The sequence below is a fragment of the Papaver somniferum genome, chromosome 2 (assembly GCF_003573695.1).
Source record: "Papaver somniferum cultivar HN1 chromosome 2, ASM357369v1, whole genome shotgun sequence".
Lineage (NCBI taxonomy): Eukaryota > Viridiplantae > Streptophyta > Magnoliopsida > Ranunculales > Papaveraceae > Papaver > Papaver somniferum.
This window is the reverse complement of record NC_039359.1, coordinates 21,241,685-21,267,188: the sequence shown is the minus strand read 5'-3', so window position 1 is coordinate 21,267,188 and position 25,504 is coordinate 21,241,685. Positions and strand designations below refer to the sequence as shown.

The 25,504-nt window shown below is 35.8% G+C and overlaps 4 protein-coding genes and 1 long non-coding RNA gene across 5 annotated transcripts in view; 2 read left to right on the top strand and 3 right to left on the bottom strand.

Moving 5' to 3' along the window:
* Window positions 1-1,974: 1,974 nt before the first annotated feature.
* Window positions 1,975-3,125, top strand: LOC113353027. The gene is made up of 2 exons (XR_003361047.1): window positions 1,975-2,258; window positions 2,679-3,125. It is a non-coding gene; the product is annotated as an uncharacterized LOC113353027 (long non-coding RNA).
* Window positions 3,126-9,305: 6,180 nt separating this feature from the next.
* Window positions 9,306-11,932, top strand: LOC113347117 (COMPASS-like H3K4 histone methylase component WDR5B). Its single transcript, XM_026590704.1, has 2 exons — window positions 9,306-10,063; window positions 11,495-11,932. The coding sequence occupies exons 1-2, from the start codon at window positions 9,395-9,397 to the stop codon at window positions 11,783-11,785; spliced, it is 960 nt and encodes a 319-aa protein (XP_026446489.1). The 5' UTR covers window positions 9,306-9,394; the 3' UTR covers window positions 11,786-11,932.
* Window positions 11,933-14,311: 2,379 nt separating this feature from the next.
* On the bottom strand, window positions 14,312-15,948 carry LOC113347116. The gene is made up of 3 exons (XM_026590702.1): window positions 15,641-15,948; window positions 14,993-15,134; window positions 14,312-14,593 (listed from the first exon to the last, which is right to left on the bottom strand). The coding sequence occupies exons 1-3, from the start codon at window positions 15,922-15,924 to the stop codon at window positions 14,510-14,512; spliced, it is 510 nt and encodes a 169-aa protein (XP_026446487.1). The 5' UTR covers window positions 15,925-15,948; the 3' UTR covers window positions 14,312-14,509.
* A 342-nt stretch (window positions 15,949-16,290) lies between these two features.
* LOC113347115 (primary amine oxidase 1-like) lies at window positions 16,291-19,029 on the bottom strand. The gene is made up of 4 exons (XM_026590701.1): window positions 17,798-19,029; window positions 17,588-17,701; window positions 16,888-17,429; window positions 16,291-16,807 (listed from the first exon to the last, which is right to left on the bottom strand). Exons 1-4 carry the CDS (start codon window positions 18,935-18,937, stop codon window positions 16,648-16,650), a joined length of 1,956 nt encoding a protein of 651 aa, XP_026446486.1. The 5' UTR covers window positions 18,938-19,029; the 3' UTR covers window positions 16,291-16,647.
* A 615-nt stretch (window positions 19,030-19,644) lies between these two features.
* Window positions 19,645-25,504, bottom strand: part of LOC113350725 (primary amine oxidase 2-like) — a 65,343-nt gene continuing 59,483 nt past the window's right edge. Inside the window, exons 9-13 of the mRNA XM_026594851.1 lie at window positions 21,615-22,227; window positions 21,090-21,474; window positions 20,893-21,006; window positions 20,244-20,782; window positions 19,645-19,855 (exon numbers count right to left, since the gene is read on the bottom strand). Of these exons, the coding sequence (XP_026450636.1) occupies window positions 19,645-19,855; window positions 20,244-20,782; window positions 20,893-21,006; window positions 21,090-21,474; window positions 21,615-22,227 (1,862 nt within the window). The remainder of the gene's footprint in view (window positions 19,856-20,243; window positions 20,783-20,892; window positions 21,007-21,089; window positions 21,475-21,614; window positions 22,228-25,504) is intronic.

The following is a 25,504-nucleotide window of genomic DNA, read 5'->3' as shown; positions in this document are numbered from 1 at the left end:
CTGTTTCAAGGGGATAAGGATTCCATAAAGTAAGGATATTTATTAAATGAATAGGGGTATTTATAGAGACATTAAATTCTAGGGGTATTTAACTAGTGTTCCGATAAGAAAAGTTTCTCGTAAAAATTTAGAATCATGTTTTTCGGATGGCCACCCATTTTTTTTCGTGGCCACACCTTTTTGGGCTTATATGTGCATTTTTCATGGTAAGAAGTACAAAATATATTTATATTATTTTGAATATCAATAATATATCCTTCTTAAGAATTTTACCTACGTTATGTAATGCGAAATTCAGATAACTATTTAGGTGAGGTAAATTACACTTTGTCGCTTTCCTTTACACGCGATTTTGTTAATATGTATTTAGTCAATGAAGGTAGGAGGGTACACAATTTAGTTAATACGTATGTATTAAAAAAAACTTTTTGTCTTTGTGCTCCTAATTAAACTATTTGGCCTTTGTATTTTTTTTATTAATACGACTTCTACGAAAAATCAGTACTACATTATTTAATAGAGGCTTCCAGTAAAAATGCACAATTTATTTATTTCATATGATTTCCAGTAATTTTAGTAATATACCTCATCTATTTAAGTAAAAAATAACAATTTTATCATCAATTTGTTAGGAAAAAAAAATTGGTTGGAAGGTATAACAAAAATATGGAGGCAATTATCGATTTTCCGCATCATTTTGTTGGAAAAGAAAATAGATTGATCATCGGAGGGTATAACAAAAAGATATGAGAAACTACCAATAGTCATTATCATTTTTTTAGGGATAAAAAGAACTTGGTTGAAGGGTAGGACAAAAAGATACGGGAAAACACCAATTTTCATCGTCATATTGTTACGAAGAGATTTTTTTTAATTTGGTTGGGCGATGTGATAAAATAATACAAGCAACAATCAATTTTCATCATCCTCTATTATAAAGAAAATAACTTGGTTGGAGGATATAACAAATATATACATGCAACCATCAATTTTCATCATCCTTTTATTAGGAAGAAAAATAAATTAGTTAGTAGGTATAACAAAAATGTATGGGCAAGAATCCGTTTTCCACATCATTTTGTTGGGGAAACAATAGCTTGATTGGAGGGTACAACAAAAAAGGTATAGGAAACTATCAATTTTCATCATTATGTTAGGAAGAAAAAAAATTCGGTTAGAGGTATTAAAAATAATACACGAAACTATCAATTTTGCAAGCATTATTTTATTAATTGTTAAGAAAGTTAATTATGCCAAGTATGTAGCGTGGGCACCATCTAGTAAATTCAAATACATATGAAACAATTGTATTTTAAAACCCCACAGTTGGAGATGAATTTTTCTCCCCCATAATTTAAGAAAATTTTTCTTTTAAATTGTTATATGGATGTCTTGGAACACCTTATATGTAGGAAGTATGCCAAATTCCGATTGGAGATGCTCTTCATACACCAAGGTGCAACAAGTTTTACGAGACCGTAAGTTGGCTTCTACCTCTACGTCGATAATATAAGAACCGCACCTGAAAGACAAGCTGATCTTCCCTTACTATCATTCGGATGAATAGGTTTCTACAATACTAAGATCATTCAGTCATTTGAATGTCTCAATCTCTGTAATATTCCTCGTATATTTCTTTATTGTTAAGGAAATCATACACGTAGTGTCATGGTACATATATCATAGTTGTTATTCCAAAGTACTGGTCGTGTCTAAGTATTTTAAGGTTCATGTTTTTACATTCAATGAGATAACCACATGCATGTACGAATGGGTATGATGTAGATGACCAATCCATACCATCTTTATCATATTAGGTTATACCCTTACCTTAACTGAATTCTCAGTTTTATTGATAAAATTTAGTTTGAATATTTCTTTCAACAGAAATTATCTTTTATTAACCATTAACTAATATAAGACAAAATAAGTTACATGAACTCTTACAAATACCAATCAAAATCATCAAATACATTGCCTTTTGAGGCTACAACAACAATCGGAGAATTTAACGTTTAGGATAGAAAGAACAAAGAGTGAGTGAGAGAAAAAGATGGCACCAAGCACGAACAAATTCTGCGTAGTCGCTCTGTTAGTTTTGATTGCATCGACGAGCTTCTTCGTGGACAAAGCTCAAGCACATGGATTTCGAAGTTGCATGAATGTCTGTCGTGCATCTTATTTACTTTGCGCCAACTATTGCTTTGCTTCGTCTTTTGGTTATAACGAGCAACTCATGCAACGAAAAATCGGAGGAAGTACTAAATAACTTACCTTCTTGTTTATCTTTAAACATACATCGTTGTCGAAAAATGAATTATATCTTACACTTTTCTTATACATGTCTAATACTGTCTCATGTGGGTAATTACATATATGATTATCCAAAATTTACGTAAAAAAAAATTGATCCTAATTTCTTCATTTTAGAGACATTTCGGTTGCATTTTTTTGTTTTGTTTTTTTGTTCTTTTCTTTTAAATAGTTTTTTGGAAAGCTTAAAAGAGAGAACCAATAGTGTTATTATTATTTTTTATTTATTTTTCATGTATTTAAAATGTATGATTGACGTACGTGCATAAAACACCAAAGTAACAAGCAAATTCGCTTTTTAATGTTCTTTTAATTAATGCTAGCTTGATTTATCAAATGATATAATTTTGTGAGTTTTCTTGTAGGAAAGTCCAATGATGATTTAGTGCATTACCAAGCACCAAAAGTGCAAGGCGGAGAGAAGCATCTGAAACATTCATATCCAAAAAATCCACATTCCAAACATAACAAAAATGTGAAGCATCGACATTCGAAACACTCCAAACATGCTCATCATTGAGAGCCTTTTTATCAAAAAGGAAACAATCATCTCTCTTATTCTTCTCTTCTAACTATCCCATGTCTCCATTGTCTACATATACATAAATACGTATATATAAATATATACATGTATCATCATGTTCGGGATTCAACCTCCTCGTTTGTACTTGTTGGTATGCTTATGGTTCGTTTTGTAACTTAAAACACTCAATATGATATGTTTGGATTTATTGTAAAATGCAATGCTTAAATATCGCTGCTGCAATATTATTCAGAAGTCATACATTCCTACATAAATATCGTTGTTGCAATATTGTTCAGAAGTCATACATTCCTACATATACATTTATAAAAAATATAGTTTGAGTTCTTTTTTTCAAAATACTGAAAAAACTGCACATTACTTTTTATACCAAAATATCCTCTAAAAGACACCTTAAGTAAATTATCCGTGCATTATCAAAAAAACTTGTTATCTAGAGAAGTGGGTGAATGTGACTTAGGATACAATGGGTGCAATGTAACGTAGTATTTGAGCATTGTTTGTTTGTCTTTTTTGTCTCAAGTATTATTAACCTTTATTTTATCATGCACTAAAACTTCAATGATTAAGTTTAAGGCTAAAACAATGAAGTTGAATGATCTATAAATTTAAGCAGTTTTTTGATAAGTAGACATTCCATCGATAACAATAAAGCAATACCACAATATAAGGGTATTACTCAAATCCTATGACCACAGAATGAGCCTATAGGTTAGTTGGGGCTTGCGACAACATTGTTTAGTTAGTCGGATCATATTAGATGCGTCCTACGACCCCGACCGTTAGGAGTCTGTTAAATTTAGAAACTATATAGTTATAAAATTATTTGATCATGAAATCTAGATATATTAGGAAATGTATTTGATCCTATAGATTTGTCAAAGCTTGCTACTCCGATGTTCTGTTAGTTCGAAACAAATAAACAGAGGCCTATGGCCCGGTAAGTTGAGTCTGTAAATTAGTAGGGGCTTAAGGCCCCGATGTTTAGTTAATCAGATGATAATATCTGGGGTTTACAGCCCGACCATTAGTAACGATCCGAATATTTAGTTTCTCGAATCATAATAACATGTTTAGTTAAGTATTTAGTTTATCGGGTCATACTGGCATGTTAATTTAGTTAGTCATGTAATACCCCGATATTTGGCAGTAGTTGGCCAAATGGAATATAAGTAATGATTTGTTCTTTCCAAATGCCGATGCCTTTTCAGTACAATTGGCTCCAGAGTTGGCAAAAAACTCTGCAGTTAAGCGTGCTCGGGAGGGAGTAATCCAGGGATGGGTGACCATCCGGGAAGTTTCTGCTGGATTACCGCAGCGATGCCCGTCGAAAACCCCACACTGACGGATATCCGCAGTGGCTAAGTGGGGACAGTATAGGTGGAGAGACGTGTCATTACACTATGATATCATCTAAATAAAGTTGATATGTAATTCCTTTAAATCTTGAAGTATCTTTTGGTTGTATTCATTACGACCCCATGATTTTCGTACCTTTGTCAATTTTATTGACAAAAAGGGGGAGAATTAATAGGGAAAGTGAATCAATATCTGTAGGTTTCACCTATTATGCAAAAGATGTAAGTATTGACTAAGGAGGAGAAACATAACACCATAGTATTTCTTGAAAGTTGTGGTACATTTAAAATTTGTGGAAGGTAACAATACTATGTTGTGGATCTTCAAAAAGCACATAATGAGCACATGCATAGATGAATACGTTGAAAATTAAAGAAATCAGGAAGCATATTGGAACTAGAGAGTATGCAAAATGCTTTTGTCACTAAAATTGAAAACGGGGGAAATTGTTAGAGCATTGGTCGGTATCGTTGTTATGTCAAGTTAATTTTCAAATTTAATTGCCAAAACGCATTCTTGATTTAGTATACTAAAGTTAGTTTCGGACTAGATTAGGTCTAAGAAGTAGAGTATTGAATCAAAGTTATTCTTGAAGAATGAATATTAAAGACTACAAGAAGACATCCATTAAGAACTTCATTAAGGTTAGTAACAATACTTTATTCTCTTGTTTACTCAACCTCTCTATCTCGAAACAAGTGTTCACTCTATGGAATAACTCTTATGACGGTAAATACACATTTATGTATATACTTAAAAAGTTTGAGCTCATGACTTTAATGAGTATAACCTTTATCCCTGGAAAGGTTCTCATGTTGTAGGGATGATCATACGAATTCAACGGGCCAAGACTCACTCAATTTCGAGTTATAACGAAGAAGTTATGAGTGATTCATTAATGAAGCACTTAAATGTGCGGTAGTTGATTCGTCAATAGGAATAGGGTACACAGACTTTTGCAACGGTACACGTACCCTCTCACGTAACTACATGACTAACCTATTTTGGCCATATACTTGGGTTTTTGTCTCCAAGACAAGGTAGCTTGGTGCCCAAGCAACCTAGACTTGGTCATTCACTATAAATAGAGTTTTCATGTGACAATACAACCTATCCCTGGGAAAATTGGTATTCGGTCACATAAGGTTGTTTTCCATAACTCTGTTCTTCATGAGAAAGTGTAAGGTTTCATAAGACTTTACTTGGGGATCGTAAAGCACATGGAATCTATCCTTTTTGATAGTTTAAGTTCTTGTTCTTATGTGTTTGTTATAAACTCTAGAATTGATATAGCAAGATATCATTAGTTGTTTCCAAGTCTAAGTGATCTTGTGAGGAAGACTCAATTAGGGTTCGCGGTTCTGTAACCTAATTGTTGGAGGATATCTTCTAAAAAGAATTAACGTTCTGCTAGAAGATTTCCAAGAGTATCTTTTAAAGAGGATTTTTGTTCTGCTAGAAGATTTACGAGAAGAATTCTTAAAGAGAATAGATGTTCAGTTAGAAGTTCTAGAGGTGCTTGAATACAGATGAAGCAGGTATTACATCTAGTCTAAATAAGTAGTATGTAATTGGTGTAACAACTTATAACCATTGTGTTCAATCTGGACTAGGTCCCGGGGATTTTCCGCAGTTGTGATTTCCTCGTTAACAAAACTTTTGGTGTCTGTGTTATTTCTTTTCTGCATTACATTGTTTTATCTTTATAATTGAAATAGCATAGGTTGTGCGTATCTAAACCTATATTGTATTAAAACAACTGTAAGAACCTACCAGACTCGTCTTGGAGAATTCGTATCTTGAAATATAGATTACAAGGCTTGTTCTTGTTGGAATTCGGTTCTTAAAATGTTCGTGTGTATATTAGGCTTACCTTGTTAATGAAATATTAAATATAATTTCATATTCGAATGTATAGATTGTACAAGGATTGTCTATACTGGTTCCCGAACGAAAAAGTTGGTGGTGTACTAGGTACCCCGGCGTTTTCACCTGTAATATGACTTTTTAATCTTAACCTCAATCTCAGGGAAAAAGTAACAAAGTTCAGGTTCCAAATTTTCTCTCGTCGAAGATGAATGTATTTATCGTAATTATATTTGTTTTACCCAAGACTGTATCGGTGGTGCACAACAACACGGTAACACTATGTGAGATAACATATTTCTGAAGTATTAAGAACAAACCTTTGAACATTAACGACTGTGATTTTAATGGGTTGTCGCAATGCTTCCTTACAATCAATAAGGAAGTCTTCTTATATGTTGTTGCAACAATGTAAGCCAAGAGAGGTCGGGGGAAACAACGCAAGTATGGCTAGAAAATTAGATCAAGAAAGAGGAATTTCAGAGAGTTTTATCATGGAAGAGTTTATAGAACATCAAAAGACCGTCGAGAAGCAAAGAGCGGTTGACTTGAAATTCAAAACCAGGGAGATGAAGAAAATTTGGCTTTCTCAAGACAAATTTATAAATCACTATGACAAGCATAAGATTCTTGGTACGAACACTTCAATTGTGAACAACCAAAAAACAATGTATGGAAACTGGAATTTGATAAGCTACAAAGACAGATCGAAGAGCAATTGGGATTTGTTAACAACCCAGCTGATGGTGATGATGAGGAGTTCGATGTAGTATAACCTATTAATTAGATAATTGATATATTAAGTTTATTTTTAATTTGAAAATAAAAGTGGCTTAGTTCTACCTAATTCTACCTAATAAGTTTTACTTAATTATAACCCTACATTAATATCATCACATCGTATTAAAATCCCATACGGGTAATGAGAAACTCCTTAAGGATGTGAAAAATAAGCTTCGTATTCAAAATTCTTTGTTTTCCATCATCGCCAATCCTATCAAGATTGCACAACAATTTCATCATAGGTTTCACCCTAAGTCTATATCGACTTACAATTTGAACTAAAGATATAAATTCTTCAACTTGTTTTCTTATTTTAAAAAATCGATAGAACAGTTGTGCATGATCCCAGTTGTGAGGGTTACGTGTGTCATTGCAGGAGATTTCATGAACTTTACCCTAATAACTCTTACTGACTAAACCATATTGGCACCGTTCTTCACCCCTCTTTGGATTACATAGTTTTTGCAAAGAGATAAATCTACTTGTAGAGTAAAGTCAGGATTAGCCATATTGATGGAGTTTAGGGATTGAGAGTATAACATTTTGTAGAATGTTGGTGTAGAAAATAGAAGGTGTGATTTTGAAATGGGTATGAGTGGGTATATATATGAGATTTATTAAAATGCGTTGGGAGAAAACTAGTCGTTGGTGATAAAGTGTTTGTCGCTCAATCATCTGAAAACCGCTAAGTGACAATTGGATATTTTTATAAAAAATAATATTGAATAACAAACTACATACAAGTTAACAATTAAATATTTAAACTAATAATGAAACAAATCTTAAAAATTACGCCCACATGCTCTTCCATATTATGCTCTAGGATTGACTCTTAAAACTTCTCTTAACCTGTCATTCAGATCCCGGTTATGAATGTAATTAGTCATTTACGCATAATTCCTTGCAGGCAAGCCTCTTTCTGGTTGAATCACGGGCCTCAAATCTTCATCTTCAAAGTTAGTCCACTCCTTATTATGACTAGTTCCTGAATTACCATGTTATGTAAAATTATGCAAGTGAGCACAATGTTGTGAATTTTACGAGGACTTAAACCAAGATGCGGTACGAACAACCCAATTCGTCGACAGGGGATGACGGTAATATTGAACCAAGGTTGACCATTTTGGATAGATCCCGTCTGCAAGATAATACCCGTGAGTGTATTGATGGTCGTTGATTGCGAAATGGACTTGGGGACAAAATCCACACTTTAGATTTTCAAACAACGGCGATATATGCAAAAAATAATATCATTTTGTGAACCCAGAAGACCAAAAAAAACGTGTTATATACAACAATCATAAGAAGCAACAACTTCAATATAACGGTTGATTTTGGATAATTATCTTTATATTGACCGACCCAATAAGTAGGGTGACCCAGCCATACCCAACACATATATTCAAGACTACCTAGCATTCTTGGGAATTCCCTATCCTCATTTTGTTTTAATATTTCTCTAACATCTTTCTCAGTTGGTTTTTGTAAATATGTTAAACCAAAATGATTAATCATTACTTCGCAAAACAATGAAAGATAGTTGAATGGAGTTGTTTTTCCCATACGATGGTACTCATTGTTCAAATCCTCAGGTTTTCCATAACCTAGAATCCTTACATCCTAAATAACTTTTGTTTCAGAAGTATGACCTCTAATATTCAATGCATCAAATAAAATTGAGGTTCTATCCGACAAAGCTCATTAATAATCTTTATCAGCAGGTCTCGGGAATGTAGAATCGACGTTGGAAATCTTGATTGGAGAACACACAATCAGAAAGAAAATAATCGTGCATCAGCTTTTGGTAGAACCATTCCCTCCCACGATATGTATATCTTCTTGTGAATACTTCTTTTGGCTCTGAAATTCTAGGTATTTGGCCCGAACGTACGAGCAACACATTGTTGTTTAGTTCTCTATCTTCAGCTTCCTGATCATCAAGTTGTTGCAACATCCGAAGATACATTTCTTATGGTGATTTAAACCCATTGATATGAATTTTCCTCTCGTCATTAGAATTCACCATTGATTATGAAATTTAAAATTGAGAATATAATTAAAGAAATAGATAAAATATATGTAAAAATAGATTTGAGGAATTTGATGAAGTAAAAGGATGTATATACGTGAATGAAGTAAGGGGAAAATAGTTACACAATAACCGTCTAAAATCGAATTTCAATTGAGTGATCGAGTTTACAACATCAACGATAATCAGCGTATCGCTGGTGATATGGATAATGACGACCGCCATGATCTCCATCGTTCCACAGTTTTGCGGCGGGTTTACCATGCCACATGGTATGGCAATCGATTTTTTTTTTGCCATGGTCCATAAGAACCGGCCTAAAAAGGAAAAGAATGTGGCAAAAATAAGAGTTTAAACAGAGTGTGAAAATAAAAGTGATACAAATAAGTCGGTTCCATAGTAGTGATAGAATACGAGATTTACATAAATTTGCTGACCAATGCTTTACCAGAGAAATCAAAACAAACAAGAAATTAGCCACCGTTCTACTTCTTCTCCATATGGCGAGTGGCGGACCAGGAAACCAACCACCTCCACCATCACCACCATACAAACCATACAAATTAGTTCGAACCCTAACTGCACATACTCGAGCAGTATCCTGTGTAAAATTCTCAAACGATGGAGCTCTCTTAGCTTCTTCCTCCCTAGACAAAACCCTAATTGTTTGGTCATCAAAAACCCTAACAACAGTTTCTCGGCTTATAGGTCATGCGGAAGGTGTTTCAGATTTAGCATGGTCATCTGATTCACACTACATTTGTTCAGCTTCAGATGATAAAACCATTAGAATTTGGGATGCACATTCTGGTGAATCAGTTAAAACCCTAAAAGGTCATTCTGGTTTTGTATTTTGTGTTAATTTTAATCCTCAATCAAATTTGATTGTTTCTGGTTCTTTTGATGAAACTGTCAGGGTTTGGGATGTTAAAAATGGGAAATGTGTACATGTAATTAGAGGTCATTCTGAACCTGTTACTTCTGTACATTTTATTAGAGATGGATCAATTATTGTTTCTGGTAGTCATGATGGTTCTTGTAGAATTTGGGATGCTGCTACTGGAGCTTGTTTGAAAACATTAATTGATGATAAAAGACCTGCTGTTTCTTTTGCTAAGTTTTCGCCTAATGGGAAGTTTATCCTTGTTGCTACCCTTGATGATACTCTGGTAAGTTTTTCATTCATTCTTATTGATATTTACATTTTTTTTTTCATTCCTTACTGTTAAATTTGAAATGCATTTGTATGTATATTTCTCGAAAGGGCTGTTTTCTTCATCTAGATTTAAGTGATTAGTGACTTGAAGCCAGCGAAGTTATAACATAGCTGTTAGTCTGGACATGTAAGTTGGTGTTCCGCCGTTTTTTTCTCCGATTTTGATAATCAATGAGTAGTACATGGGTGATGTTTGATATTGGTATGAACTCTCATTGGTTATGATTTTTGTGAATTTGAATGTCATTATTGAGATGACTAGATCAGACTAGAAATATATCCACATAACTACAAAGTATTGATTATCAAATTAGTACTCGAATTTATTAGCTAGTTCAGTACATGTATTTTTATGGTTTTGTTTTAAGCCATTCTTCTATGGTGGGGTATCTCTTAGGTGGAAGAGAGTTTGAGACTGATATGATTTTATGTGAACTTGAAACTTACGTTTGAGATGATCAGATCAGAAACTAATAAAAAATTTATGTAAACATAATATCAAACTACTACTTGATTCTATTAGTTTTTTCAGTTTTTAGTTTTTGTTGTTGTTGGAACATTAGTATTTTAGTTCATTCACCACATGCATTTTCATGGTTTTTGGGCTATGCCATTCTATTACCTTGTTTATTTCTAGAGTGTTGGAACAGCTGATGAATACTTATGTTGCGTAGTCTAGCTCATTTTACAGGATGTAGGTACACATTAAAAATACAGTTTTGCGATTCTGACTTGTACACGTTATTGTAAACTGAAACAGGGTTCTAGTTTTTATGGATGTGTGTTTAGTATAGTTTCTGACCAATGCCTTTTAACACTAGATTGTTATTTATGAAACTATAAACAGCATGAATCACATTCCAAATGTCACTCACTTTTGAGCCCATGTAAAAAATCAACTCCGAAGAAACTTATAACTTGTTATACCTGTGACTATCTCTCTCTAACCATTGAACTTCACGTAGGCTCTACGTAGCAGTTTCAACTGTTCCATGAATGCGTGCTGTGACAAGAATACCTAAAGTTACATCTGACCACATGCATTTGCCTATAAACTTTGTTAAACGCGTACTCCCTGTTATCATGCCACTCCTCTTTTTCTTTTTTAAATTTCATCTCAAATGTCTTGGTCACCCATTTTTTAAAACTTGTATGCTTTCCCGTAGCTAATAGGTGTTATAAGAATTCTATTGGGATTTTGAGTTAGTTATCTGGCACATTGTTTGGTAGAAATTTGATTTTATAATTTTCTTTCTAACAGATACCCGCTTCACAGTTTTTTTTATGTTATTTAACTTATTTTACAGTTTGTAAGTAAGAATTCGTAGAATATGAACGTCTAGCGAGTATTCTGACAAATTGTTTGTTTCTTTATCAAATGCAGAAGCTATGGAATTATTCTACAGGAAGGTTCTTGAAAGTCTACACAGGTCATGTAAACAGAGTATTTTGCATAACATCAACATTCTCTGTGACAAATGGGAAGTACATTGTGAGCGGGTCAGAAGATCACTGCGTCTACATATGGGATCTTCAATTGAAAAATATGATTCAGAGACTGGAAGGCCACACCGATACCGTCGTCTCTGTAACGTGCCACCCTACCGAAAACAAAATTGCCTCCGCTGGTCTTGATAGGGATAGAACTGTGAGAATATGGTTGCAGGAAGCATGATTATGTTGATTTTGGGAGTAGGGGTGAACTACTAGAACATTTCATTTAAATATACTGTATACCATTTTGTAGAGTGAAATTAAGGGTATTACCGTCGATTGTACATTTCTGTTGAATTACAATCCTTCTATGATAAAAATTTATACATCTGGTACCCGTAAGGGTCATGCATGTTTAGGAAATAATTGGTTTCAACAAACACTCTTAAACATAGTTTTGTTATATCCATTGTTTGGCAATTTCAAATAATCCACTGGTAGGGGTAGTCTTAATTTCTCCGATAAATATACCTTTTTTTTTTTAATCAGGATTATCGCTCTCTTGGCCAAGTGCAATGATAAATGCAAGAGGGCACGCATTTATCATAGTTGCTACAGCTTTGGCTTTTTAGCTTGACTAAGTCAAAGGTACAACATAAACATTTAGTTGCATTCCTAGATGTTATTAGAGCAACTGCAATGGACGAGTAAACCCAAATATTTGGTCCAGTGGGCTGGCGCAGTGGGATGGACTATCGATCAAAATTTGATCAAAGAGTAAAAACCAGACCAAATTTGGTCGGCGACCAAGACCAAACCAAAATATAGTCAGGCGTTTATATAATCTCCGTCTACACCACGGACGTTGATATAGTCTACGCCACTCATCAGGCACTCGTATAGTTAACGCCCAACGAACAGGCGTTGGTAAAATGTACGCCTGGATGGGGCGTTGGTTAAATGTACGCCCCGTCGGGCGTACGTAAAGTTAACGCGGGCAACATGCGTTTATATTCTTAACGCCTGAAGAGAGGCGTTTATATAGTCAAGGCCTAAAGTTTTAAAACTTTAGGAAATTTGTTTGGGGCGTTGTCTTTATCAACGCCCCATTTTTTTTTTTTTTTAATTTTTGAACCCGGGCGAACGTATAATCTCCGTCCCACACAGGCGTTGCTATAGTTCACGCCCCATACCAGGCGTTATCTTTATCAACGTCCCATGCCAGGCGTAATCTTTATCTACGCTGGACGATGAAGCGGACTTTATATCAACGCGCGACCAAATTTACTCGTCACCCGCTACGCCACAGGACGGACTAAACCCAAATTTGGTCTTTTTTTTTAGTCTTTGGTCTTTAGTTATACTCGCACCATTGTGGACGCTCTTAGCTACTCCGTACGTTTCATTTTAGATAATGGAGTTTTCACGCAGATCAAGAAATGGAGAGAGATATGAAGATTTTCCATCTATACCATTGAGAAAAGTCTTCCAACATTAAATGCTACTCCCTCTGTTTAAGAAAGACCGTCCTCTATTTCATTTTGGTCTGTTTCCAATAAACTCTTTAAAATACCCTAAATATTTTATATCCATAAAATCTTTTTTAATGGACCCGGTCTAAAATATTAATGAAATTCGTATAATTAAAGAATCAAATATATATGTCATTTCTTTTTAGCTTTCTTTTTTTATTTTCTATTTACAATTTCATAACAATTGTTGACATTTTTTATTACTAACGTTTTAATTGAAATAAATTAGGAAAGTAACTAAGGGAGCAGTAGTATTTTGACAAAGTCAAAAAAAAGTAACAATTGTTGACATTTTTTATTTCCTATATACAATCCCATGTAAACTAAGGGAGTATTAGTGCATCTAAAAATAAATTTATAGTCCAAGACAAAATGTAAGGGTGTTATTGGTAGTTTGTGGAAAAATATGAAAACTTTCAAGTATTATGGAACAAAAAAATAACCCTAAAACATCATCTAAAATGGAACCGAAGAAGTATATAAATTTTCACCGAGTATGTGGTGGATAGACATTCTATAATGGAATTTTGATTTTGGGGAACGATGTTCAACTTCGTCTACATACGAGATCAACCTCCTCGGTAGCTAAGATGTTAAAAAAATTCTGTTTTATCATGAGATTCAACGATGAAAATTCATTTTTGAAAATTAGCACTTGGGTTATCTTTATTCAGAACCATGTACAGTCCTGCTAAAAAAAGCTGTCAACAAGAGTTTGTGTTTCTGCAGAAAAATGAATTAAGAACATTTGATTTGCAGTTTAATAGTTCCATTATTTCATTATCATCATCAAATGTTACTATGCTTCAAAAAAAAAACAACAACTATGCTTCAAAAAAAAAAATCATCAACTGATACCCATGTTAGATGTGCACAGGTTAACTCCTGATCTTTGTTTGCAGCTGCAGCTTCACCAGCATTGGCACACACAATGGCTGAACTTTATGATGCCAATTCACAGGCACCAGTATCAACGCCCACATACAGTGCAGGTACACAGGCACCAGGATCAGCACCCACGGCAGACCTTTTTGATGTTGGACTAAGATTTGCAACGCAAGATGACTCTTGAAAGACCTTAGGAAATAATCATTAGATCATCATCAGCAACCTCTATCTTTTCTATGTACCTTTTTCGCTCAAAGATTGCAGAGTGCTTTCTTTTTCTTTCTGGGAATGTTGTGATCATTAACCATTTTCATTCAATATACGGGAACATGATATTCTTAACCAGAAGTTATGTTACCAAATTCTTTCATATTATGAATGATTTGATCCAAAGAAATGAATGTTCTAGGCTGTATAAACATTACACGGTTACAGCACATGTATCTTCAAAAGACAATGCCACTCTTGTTCATGGTGTAATTTACAGAAATATAAGTAAAACTGGCTGACTTAACAATTTTGTTGTGTATACTCATGGGCAAAGATCATTGGCTCTTGTAATTACCAAACGTATCCTCGAGACCACTGTTAACTTTGTTTCTACGTTCCAATATCATACTTGAATACTCCTGTAGACAAGAAATGTTGTAATTTTAGTTTATAGCAAAACAGGCTTCCTGAGCACATCATAGATATGGACTAATATTTGCCAAAATAGCTTTCCTGGAAAAGGGGAAGTGAAACACTGGGTTACTAGTTTAGCTTGTAAACAAGAACACAAACTCAAGAAGGTTCTGAAAACGTGATTTGAAATAGCGAACGAAATGCTGGGAATGTCAAGTGAAAGGGGTCTATTTGCCAAATTCATCCTAACATTTAAGCAGATAATTTCAGTGACTGATGATTAGCTGCAGTGTTCCTGTTCTTCGTATCATTGTACTAGTATTTTGCAACCAATCAGCTTATTTGTTTTGAGCTTGAAATGTCGGATCGTTGATTCAAATATCAAAAAGGAATGGTTATCATACCTTAGGATAAGAATAGAGAAAAATGTACCACCATGCAGAAATTAGAAAGACAACTACTGCACTGATTATCACTGAGTGCAATATGATCCAGCTACCACCAATCGCCGATACTCCAGTTAGCGTTATCGTCCAAGGCTGACACCTAAAAAGAAGGCAAAGAAAGGTATGTTACAACCAATCACTGGCACTCCGGTAGTAGATTCCGCATAGTGAACAGTTCATCAACAAGTTTCATTTGGAAAGATGGTCATAAACATGGGTTCCTAAATAAAGCAATTTAAATCATGATTCCCCTTGTGGCCTCTCGTACTTTAAGGTTAGTAGTTTGAGTTCCCACACTAACCACTGACCAGTAGTAGATTCCTCATAGTGAACAAAGCTTTAACAATTTGCATTTTACAAACAGTGCAGAGTACTCATCTTTCAAACCAAAATAATTAAAATCCTAATTCCTCATTCGGCCAGGGTAGACTCTCGTAGTTCGAGTGCCCACGCTGACCCATCCCCAGGAAAATTTTAATTCTACACGGCACAATCTCAAATACCTTCAATTCATAATTAAGTTACAATTCAAACTAACAAAATGAAGCAAACTAGACTGGTTTCTGCAGTAGGATAAGATAACGTGACAGCCAAAGAAAAGCTCACCAAGCAGGTTTTGTATCCCAGACGGAGTCGTATTCTAGGGAGAGATGGTTCATATAGCCATCCATATCTTCAATTACACCGTTTTCATCCACAAATTGAGAGTCATTTTGATTGCTGTGAACAACTACGCTTCTATTGCAGGATTTCTTAGATAAAAAAGGTTTAATTACGGATATTTTAGGAAATTTAAGAGGATTTGAAAGTTGGGTTTTCAATGACAACTGATTTTCATGGCTCCTAAGTTGAGATGAGAGTGACGGAGGGAAGAACGATAGAGTACCCATCTTTCAACTGAAAAGGTCTTGGGAAAAAAATCGTTTTTCTCTTCATAGGCCAATAAAATAGAGTAACTTATCGGTATCTGTGGGTCCCCCATAAGAACCCCATCTTTAACGGTAGGGGTGCCCATTGGTGAGTATGACACTGTCCTAAAACAGTAGCTCTGCTCTTGAGATGTGTAAAATGACTGAGAAATATACCAGAGGTAGATCTGGCAATGGTTTTGTGAAGGTGAATAAGTCCTGCTATGGCATTCGAGTGCATAATAACACAATGAACGCGCACTTCTAAACCGTCAGGCTTTATATATCTGTATTACTGCATTAGCACATTGTTCTTGCGAAATTTTAGCTTAATGTGAAGTACACATGTATCCTGAATTTCTTTTTCAGACTTCAGTCTTTAGACTTTCTTAATAAAAGCTATAAAACAAACAAAAAAAAAAGATTACAATAGCTCTCATATTATACAATGTTGAGTCTCGACATACAAACAAAGCAGTCTGAAATGTTAGAACTAGATGATCTTTTCCACAATTACATTTTAAAATTGTTTTGCTTCATCTTCTCTTTTTTTCGTAGCTTACTTGAAGTTAAGGTACTATGACCCTCCTTGGTTCTTTTCTATTTTCTCATTGATGAATAAAATCTCCTAGGAAGCTTACCCAAAAGAAAAGGTAACATTTTTCACTACTAATCAATCTCTGGTCATATTAGAATTAACAGGTTCTAATTTTTCAACAAAGGATTGAACTCAAAAAAGTTTGCTGGTTGGAGCTCAAATCCACTGTGCAATGTCGGCATCACTGGGAAATCTTCTTGGTCAGGGATATGATGTAAACCAACTGTGTACCAGAGTACGATATCCTTGTTCTTGATTGTGCTGTTCCTGCATATATAGACACACAACTACATTACTACCTAATGCGTCAACAGTGGACAGTAGGATTGGATTTAGATGGAAATTACCTGCTACTCCAAACAGCTAACCCATCATCACCATGGCTTTGATCAGTGAAAAGTCCACCTGCCCATCTCTCTGACTTGTTATATGCAGTTGCCCAAACTTGATACTTGGTATAGGCTGCACGAATTTGGGGGTAATCATCATCTGACAGAAGTGAAGAACCTGACGAGCCGGGAACTAACCGATAACCCACAATATTACCCATGTTCGTCTTCTTATTAGGATTTACAACTAATAATCCTATGGGCTCCATACCGAGCCGAATTCTAGCTTCTGCTTCAGTTTCAGCTGTTTCCCGAGTGACAGTCCAGTAACTCTTCCTTGGGGACTGCATATGTTTTGGAACTCTCATTTTCTCCATCTTTGACTTGACAAAAGAGTTTTCTTCCCCATCAATGTCCAAGTCTAGGTAGTATGTTATGAAGTGGTCATGGTTGATGGCAATGGTGTTTTCTGCAACGAGGGTTCCGTATATGTCTTCAGTTATCTGGTCCATATTTGTGTACGACGTAGCCTTCATTTGTAAAATACCTGTTAATCCCACCTGAAGAAAATCAAATTGCCAGTATTCATAAAACCTTCACTGAATCTTGAAATCATTTGATAGCTTACAGTGTGGTACACGGTCGAACTGCCACGAATAAAGATACAGTGACAAATATACCGTTTCAACAATCTAAGCATTTGAATGGAAATAGTTACCCCAACTTTTATAGAACCAGTCCTTTTGAATTCCCAGTCCTGGATATAATCATAATTCCCAACAGTTGAAACGATTCGAACTACCAAATTAACCTCTTCACTAACTTCTCTTATCTGCAATAAACTCAATGTCACAATGTGTAACCCAAATGCACAGGGAAATTACCAGCGCTGAAACTTGGGAGGTCTAAGGTTCAAAGTACTACTTACAACTCTTCCGGGCATGGAAATTTGAGTATGTCGCCAAGATACATCGCCAGTATACCTTTCGAAAATGCATATAATTCCAGGAACTTTATAAGGTTCACCATCTGCTCTAACCAAGTGACCATCTAAATATTTGGCATTAGCGGGGCAGTCAACCAATGGCTCCAGTGTGTTAGCTGATTGACCAAACCCATATTCTCCTACATCCAAATAGGTCCTAAAGTACCATTCTGTTGTCGGATCCATATACGGGACAAACGTCTCCGATACATGTCCCTTGTATAAAACACTGCGGGATTTACCTTTCTGTTGGTCGTATATAGACGCAGTAGAGATGATGAGCCCTGCCCTTGAGTTAAAACCAACATGAAAAGACCAGTTTCCCCACTGAACAATGCTGCCATCTATGTCGAATCCGTGCTTCTTTTGTTGCGACTTGTTTCTATGAGGTGAAGAATGAAAACTTGTACCTTGAGCTTTAGGCACTGGAGCTCGGAATCTGTCCAAATATTCTGTAATTTGCATCAACTTTACATCAACTAACATAGAAATCCCCTCAATGGGTCTTGCATATATGTTGTTGGTTCCTTGTTGATAGTAACATACAACTTTTAGGCTTCTTTTCTTTGTACGTTCTCCAAACCACCCTGCAGTGAGGGGCAGACAGAAAACATCTGACAAATTCAAACTTCTCTTTTGAATTGAGAGCTTGAATTTGGGATATTTTGCAGGCAATTTAGTAGTTTGGTAGAGTTCTTCAAATGTGAACCTGGGATATCCATATCCAGTGTAGACTTGGTCTGATACTATATAACCAGCACTTAAGTCCACAATAATTTCATGGATTAAGTCCAGAGCTTGAACCACAACCTTGGCTCTGCGTGGAAGAAGAGATAACTCGCTGCGTTTTGTTGATGACAACCATTGAATTACATCGGCTTTCTCTGGTTCTTCGAGATCAACATAATGAAAAGAGATGTTAGAAGAAGAAGAAGATTTTCCTAGGTGAGAATTATGGATTATGTGTTTAATTTGGGTTATTTCAGAGGGTGTTAAAGGGTCCAAAGGGTGTTTAAGACTAGTAGTAGTAGATGTGAAGCACAATTGAAAAAGAAATACCAGGACAAGAGAAGATATAGCCATTGAAGCTAGCCAGTAGCTGTTTTGATTTATCTATTAGCTAGCTAAAAAGTATATGCATTTGGTTTATGAATTGTGATGATATTATTCCCTGTAGATAATAGAGTTTTATATGAAAAAAATGATCAAGCGTGCTGTTAAGTTATGAGTGTCTCTGATGATGGGTCTGCACCAAACTATTCAAGAGTCAACTTGGAAAGGCTGCGAGCTTTTTAAAAAAATATGTCAACTTTAGGTCTTCCTTTTTTTTCGTTTATAAAAGGAAAAATGCATACCATGCATGTACTTGTAGCTCTTGGTTTTTGCAGACTTGTTGTCCCAATCTGAGCCAGGTTCAAATCATATTTCAGGCCATGTTAATTTGCTTCCTTTCTTTCTTTCTTTCTTTTTAATGTTTTTGGAAAGCTCAACCATCGGTTGGTGCGATTTGAGTAGTCAAATGAAAGATACGTCAGTCTTGTTCGATTCAATCAACATCTATTCAAATTAACCTGCTACCAAAATATTTGCAAAATGAATAACCACTTTAGTTGACTCATCATCAGTAATGAGGTTTGAAGGTATGTTGTGCTATAAAGCACCGGTTAGCCAGTGCATTATTCTAAAGACTCTCTAATCAGGACTTAACTTCCAATTTATTCCATTCAATATCTTACTCACTGTCTAACAGTAAGTCATTTTAGACATGATAAAATCGTATAATTGTATGTTCAAGAGTTTACAGAGGTACAATTAGGGAATGTCCGAGGACTAGGGGGACTCCTGGTGTTAAGGACTGGATTGCTTTCAAAGAAATTCGCGGGTCGAAGCTCAAATCCACCACTGAGTGTTGGCATTACTGGGAAGTCTTCCTGGGAAGGTACATGATGAAATCCCAACGTATACCACAAAACAATGTCCTTGTTTTCTATCTCCCTGTCCCTGGAATCAACAATAATCAACATTGTCAAGCCTCTTAGGAGTCAAAACAAGAGGACAAGAATAGTTGGTAATTACTCTTTAGAATATATTCGAAGCATTCTTTGTCGGTTAATGAATGTTTAGAATCTCCTAATACAATACTGGCCATGACTATGAACTGGTCCAAAAGGTGATGCTAATTATTCCATGTTATTAAATTCCATTCTCACCAAGAAACTATGGGGTCTAAGAGGTAATTGAATAGTGGACCTAGACAGTAACATGAAGTTTTATCATTTAGAAGATGGTGGTGGTCTTCCATCCTTTTCAAAATGGCGGGCGAACTGTCGTTGGGGAGAAAATACTTAAGAATGGCCTAAAATAACAACTTGTAGATTAATTGACGTACCTGCTACTCCAGGTGGCTAAGGTATCATCACCTTGACTCTGATCAGCATATAATCCACCAACCCATTTCTCAGACTTATTGTAAGGGGTAACCCACACTTGATACTTTGTAAATGCACCGCGAATTTGAGCATAGTCATCGTCAGACAAAAGTGAACCTGTTTGTGATCCGGGAATCAGATGGTACCCGACATCATTTCCCATTTTGGTTTTCTTATTAGGATTTACAACAAACAGTTGTGTAGGCTTCATTCCCAGTCTTATCTTGGCTTCGGATTCAGTTTTTGCTGTTTCTTTATCCACTGTCCAGTAACTCTTCCTTTTGGAGCTCTCAGGTCTAGTTCTCTTCGGTTTCAAGGTGGATTTCACAAAAGAGTTGTCATGACCGTCAACGTCCAGATCAAGATGGTAGGTTAGGAAATGGTCGTGGTATACCCCTACGGTGTAGTCAGCTAACAGAGTACCGTAGATTTCCTCCTCGATCTGGTCTTTGTGGGGGTATTCTGCAGCTTTCACTTCTAGGATTCCAGTTAGTCCCACCTGGTGTCATGCAATAAAATTTAGCATGCATGACGCCGCAGGTGTCACAAAAGAAGCGTACGTTATTCTAAATCAGTCTAGTTTAAAGTATCCAGAATGAATTTTCTCACCTCAACTTTAACTGAGCCACTCTGTTTGAATTCCCAATCAATAATGTAGTCGTAATTGCCAACAGTTGAAACCATTCTTACTATTAAGCTCACCTCTTCTCTGACCTCCCTTATCTGCAAAACAAAACCAATTACAGCCATAAAATCCTCTTAAGCTACAATGAAAAATCCAGTAAATTAGTCCGATATCCACTTACGAATTGACCGGGAATAGCAGTTTCGGTATGGCGCCACATGATGTCTCCAGCATATTTTTCGAAAATACAGAAAACGTTTTTAACTTGTACTGGTGTCCCATCTTGTCCGGCATAATACCCATCCATAAAAACTGCATTGGCTGGACAGTCTTTATAGGGTTCAAGTGGAAATGCACACAGTCCTAATCCATATTCACCAGCATCAAAGAATGTCTTGTAGTACCATTCTTCTGATGGATCCATATATGGTACAAAAAGTTCAGATACAAATCCCTTATACAGGAGTTCACGAAATTTCTCTTTTTCTTGATCGTAGATTGATGCCAAAGATATTACAGAACCTGCCCGCATATCGTAACTTAGGTGGAATTTCCAGTTCGCCCACCTGATATTTACAAAATAAAGTCCAACTTTGTAAATTCAAAAATTGAAATCCTTGACATGTTCAGTTTCCACAAAGTTCCTGTTATGCGAAAATTCCACAGAGAAGAAAAATCAAATATACAAACCAAGATTGTCACTAACCTTACAGAATGACCATCAATGTCGAAGCCGCGTCCGTCTTGAATAGCCGTAATACCCTTTGACCGCTGGGTTAACAATGGCAATTTCAGTTTGGCTTTCCTATACTCAGTTCCTTCAGCTTTAGGCATAGTAACCGTCAACCTATCGGTATACTCTGTTACCTTCATCACATCTAAGTTAACCACGATAGTAACACCTTCAATAGGTCTAGCATACAAATTCACTGTCCCATCTAAGTAAAAGCACAATATTTTGGCATTTCTCTTAACATTTTTCTTTTTCTCTCCAAACCATCCAACTGTAAAAGATGCACAAACAACTTCGGATATGTTGAGTTTTCTCTTCTCAATGGAACGTAGAAACGGTGGATATGTTAAAACAAGGCTACTTGCTGATGTTTGTTCCTCAAATGTAAGAACTGGATAGCCATGACCAGTATAAACTTTATCAGAAACGATAGACTTGGTCGATATATCTACGATGATTTCGTGTGTTTCTTCGTTGATTCGTGTTATTATAAAGGACATACGAGGTAAGTCTTTTTTTGGTTTGGATGAAGAATGATTAATCATCCATGAAAGGATTTTCGATTTCTTTGGTTCTTCTAAAGAATCTTCATATTACACTTTTTTTTGTTGGAAGAATTAGAATTCTAGGAATTCAATTTTTGGAATTGAGTTCAAACCCAAAAAATTAGTGTTTAGTTGAGGTAATTCAATTACTTTACTTTGGAATCCAATTTCATTGTACTATTAGACCAATGTTGTTAGAGAATTGCTCGGTCGAACTCACTAGTGTTGCTATCTCAAGCTTGTTCTCAAATTTAGTTGTCAAATTTATATCTTGATTTCTAGTCTACAATTAGTTAAGTTTCGGATTAGGATAGAAGATGTAGTTGAGAAACGGACATCACGGTGATAGACACATTTTTGTGTCTAATTTGTCCTCAATGTCCGTATTGTTGGAACTCTATTTTTGTACTAATATTGTGTTTTTATGTATTTTTAGGAAATAAACATTTTTGGAAAATTCGGCTCGAAAAGTTGATTTTGGCATCCGGAGGACAAGTGTTATTCGGACTCTCGCTTTTGGATAAGGGGTAACCTAATTACTAAGGGGCACCCCCAGGTCACCCCAAGGCAGCTGCTATTCGCACCCCAGTTCAGGATAGGGGGACACCCTTTCTTCTTCGTTTGAAAACTGTTTTTTGGCGGGAAAATTAAATTCACAAAAATGAAGGGGTTACGGGTCGATTCAATGGCTGAAATTTGATAGAGAGATGTGATATAGGTTAAGGAACACCTTTTGGGCAGTGGGTTTGATCGGAATTGGCTGGAAAACGCGTGATGATTCACACACCCAAAACAGAGCACGTGTACTGTAACACGAGCAAAATTGAAGTTCTTGTGTGCATGGAGGAGTTCTACTAGCATTGGACGAGTGCTGAGGCGTGGAGAAGGCAATTGGGAGTGTGCAGGAAGCAAGAGTACGTAAGAATCTTCTATTTTTGGCAATTATTCCCTATTTTTGGACAGCGGCAATAATGCAGATTATCTCGAGTTATGGCGAGATTAAACGCACTTGTTGGGTATAAAAGGACCCCTTGGGTTTAGTAGAAAGTTTGTCGAGAGTTGGGAGGAGAGAAGGAACGCTGCAGAATCGAGAACCATGATTTCTCTCTGTTGCTGCTGCTGTCATTGATGAAGATGAAGAACACGAAGAACAGACAGCCAAAGACCGTCGTTCTTCAACAGTGCCTAAGACGCACGCCCGAGGGTCGTAGTTCGTCGTACAACATCAGTTACAATTTATCGTTCTTCTTGTAACAGCTGAACATCGCCTTTGCAACAGTTATTTCTGTTGCGAATTTTCTGTTCAATTGTTTTACACCTTTTCATCATTTGTAAACCACTTTTTGAGCAATAAATAATTATTTTGAGAGCATTTTTACTATGATGAGCTAAAACCCAACACTGGGACGACGGAGGAGGCCAAACTTCATACTTGGGGTAATTTCATTTAATTCTTTTTTATGACTTTTGCATTAATTTAAAATTGAAATATGATTTGAATTAATTGGTTGTTATTTAATTTGATGATGTATGCTTGGATTAGGTGTTTTGATACATCATGCTTAGGACTTACAATCAATGTTTTGAGAATCAATCTTGGCAATAAATTAGAGTCGATATATTTAATATATTTTTTGAGCTATTATTGATAAAAGAATTATTATTTGAACCTTAAGAAATGAAATTGGCGGAATCCTAGTCCCAGTACCTCTCGCCCATTGTGACAAATATTGTGTATATATTTTTATTTTTAAATCTTTACAAGTCCGAGCAATGAACTTTTACTACCACTTTCAAAACTACAACAAAATGGTGCCGCCGACGCGGACTTGTATATAGATTGATTTATTTATTTAGGTTTATTATTTATTTTTTTTTAGAATTGTTTGTTCCTTTTTACGTTTCTTTTTGTATTTATTTTGCAGGTTCAAAGTGAAAACTAAGGACTTGGAGAGGAAAAATCTTAAAGCGAAAAGCGAAAAGAGAAGAAAAAAAAAGGACAATTTTAGGATTTAATTTTTAATTTTTAAATTTTTTAGAGTGTGTGAGGAAAACTGTAATTGTTTTTTTTATTTATTTTTATTTATTTTGGACTTTGGACTTTAAACAATTGGACTTTATTTTTTTAACCCTACGGAAGGGTATTATTATTAAAAAAAAATAAAAATAAATTATTATATAAACTGTGTGCAGGGAAGGACGACGATTACTATATCGTCTCGGCCCCTCGGGTTCGCACACGGCATAGGAGTCGTGGCCCGAGTCGACGACAACGGTTCATCGCCCGTCTGGTACGGGAGGTAAGTCCAATCGAAACACCCGCGAATCTCCTGCAAGCGGGTTACTGTCTGCCTTAAGGTGATAATTGTTTGAGGACGAACCGGACTGTCTTTATTTTCCTAGTAAAGGGCAAGGCCTGGCCTAAACAAGATAAGGGTTCGGATTTCATCACCTCTCCCTTCTTGCCCGCCTTAGGAAAACGAAACCTAACGCGAACCCAAGCTTAAAATTTGGAATAGAACGAGACCGATAGGGTAACGAGCTTAATAGGAAACTCGTTCGAAAAATATTGGTTGCTCTTTAAGCACACTCCAAAGTTCATGATGGTTTCTGTGAGTTGAATGCGTGACTGCGCCGCCTTGTGATAGCGGTGAGGCCTTGGGTATCAAAGCTCCACTGAGCTTCCCTCGCCTCAATTCAACTTACTTTGACTCGGATTGATTCCAGAGGGGTTTGCTCAAATTGCAACGAATTCCCTTTCGAAAGATAGAAGCTGGTCTAGAAACAATCTAAGTGGATCCATCATGCTTTTTGCTTGCTAGAAATCTTTAGGTTTGTTTTGGTGGAGTCGAGTCGGCCTTGTTTGTGATTATGTAGAATTCCCTTGCAATTAAGAATGTCGAGCTGGTATGATAGAAGCCAATACAATGAATATCGACCCGAATTTGAATATGGACATCATCAGTTTTATTACCATGGTGGGAATAGTGGTTGGGAACGCCAAACTCTTCAAGGTTATGGTTCATACCATGGTGAGCCCAATCACTATCCTCACAACCATCAGTCATACGAGAAAAAATCTGCTAATTCCTCTTTACTTGAGTCGACACGTAAGTTAGCTGAGACAACACATAAGTTCGCTGAAATGAATAACTTAGTTATGGACGAAAATAATGCAATGAGTGAACTTTCGTTACCTGATTTCCTAGATTACGTCAGGAATTCGTGTGAGTCGGCCCAAAAGCTTTTGTTAGAGACCCAGAATAGAACTTCTCTAAAAGATCTAAATTTCCAAAATAGTGCTTCCAATTTTACCCT

What these genes read in the sequence shown, in the direction of transcription:
- LOC113347117 (XM_026590704.1), top strand. Translation starts at nt 9,395, where the DNA reads ATGGCGAGTGGCGGACCAGGAAACCAACCACCTCCACCATCACCACCA. An exon ending in CTACCCTTGATGATACTCTG is followed by an intron (nt 10,064 to 11,494) that starts GTAAGTTTTTCA and finishes TATCAAATGCAG; the next exon opens with AAGCTATGGAATTATTCTAC.
- LOC113347116 (XM_026590702.1), bottom strand. Translation starts at nt 15,924, where the DNA reads ATGGGTACTCTATCGTTCTTCCCTCCGTCACTCTCATCTCAACTTAGG. An exon ending in TGGGATACAAAACCTGCTTG is followed by an intron (nt 15,135 to 15,640) that starts GTGAGCTTTTCT and finishes CCTTCTTTTTAG; the next exon opens with GTGTCAGCCTTGGACGATAA. An exon ending in TTCTCTATTCTTATCCTAAG is followed by an intron (nt 14,594 to 14,992) that starts GTATGATAACCA and finishes TCTTGTCTACAG; the next exon opens with GAGTATTCAAGTATGATATT.
- LOC113347115 (XM_026590701.1), bottom strand. Translation starts at nt 18,937, where the DNA reads ATGGCTATATCTTCTCTTGTCCTGGTATTTCTTTTTCAATTGTGCTTC. An exon ending in TTTCCATGCCCGGAAGAGTT is followed by an intron (nt 17,702 to 17,797) that starts GTAAGTAGTACT and finishes AGTTTATTGCAG; the next exon opens with ATAAGAGAAGTTAGTGAAGA. An exon ending in CTGGTTCTATAAAAGTTGGG is followed by an intron (nt 17,430 to 17,587) that starts GTAACTATTTCC and finishes GATTTTCTTCAG; the next exon opens with GTGGGATTAACAGGTATTTT.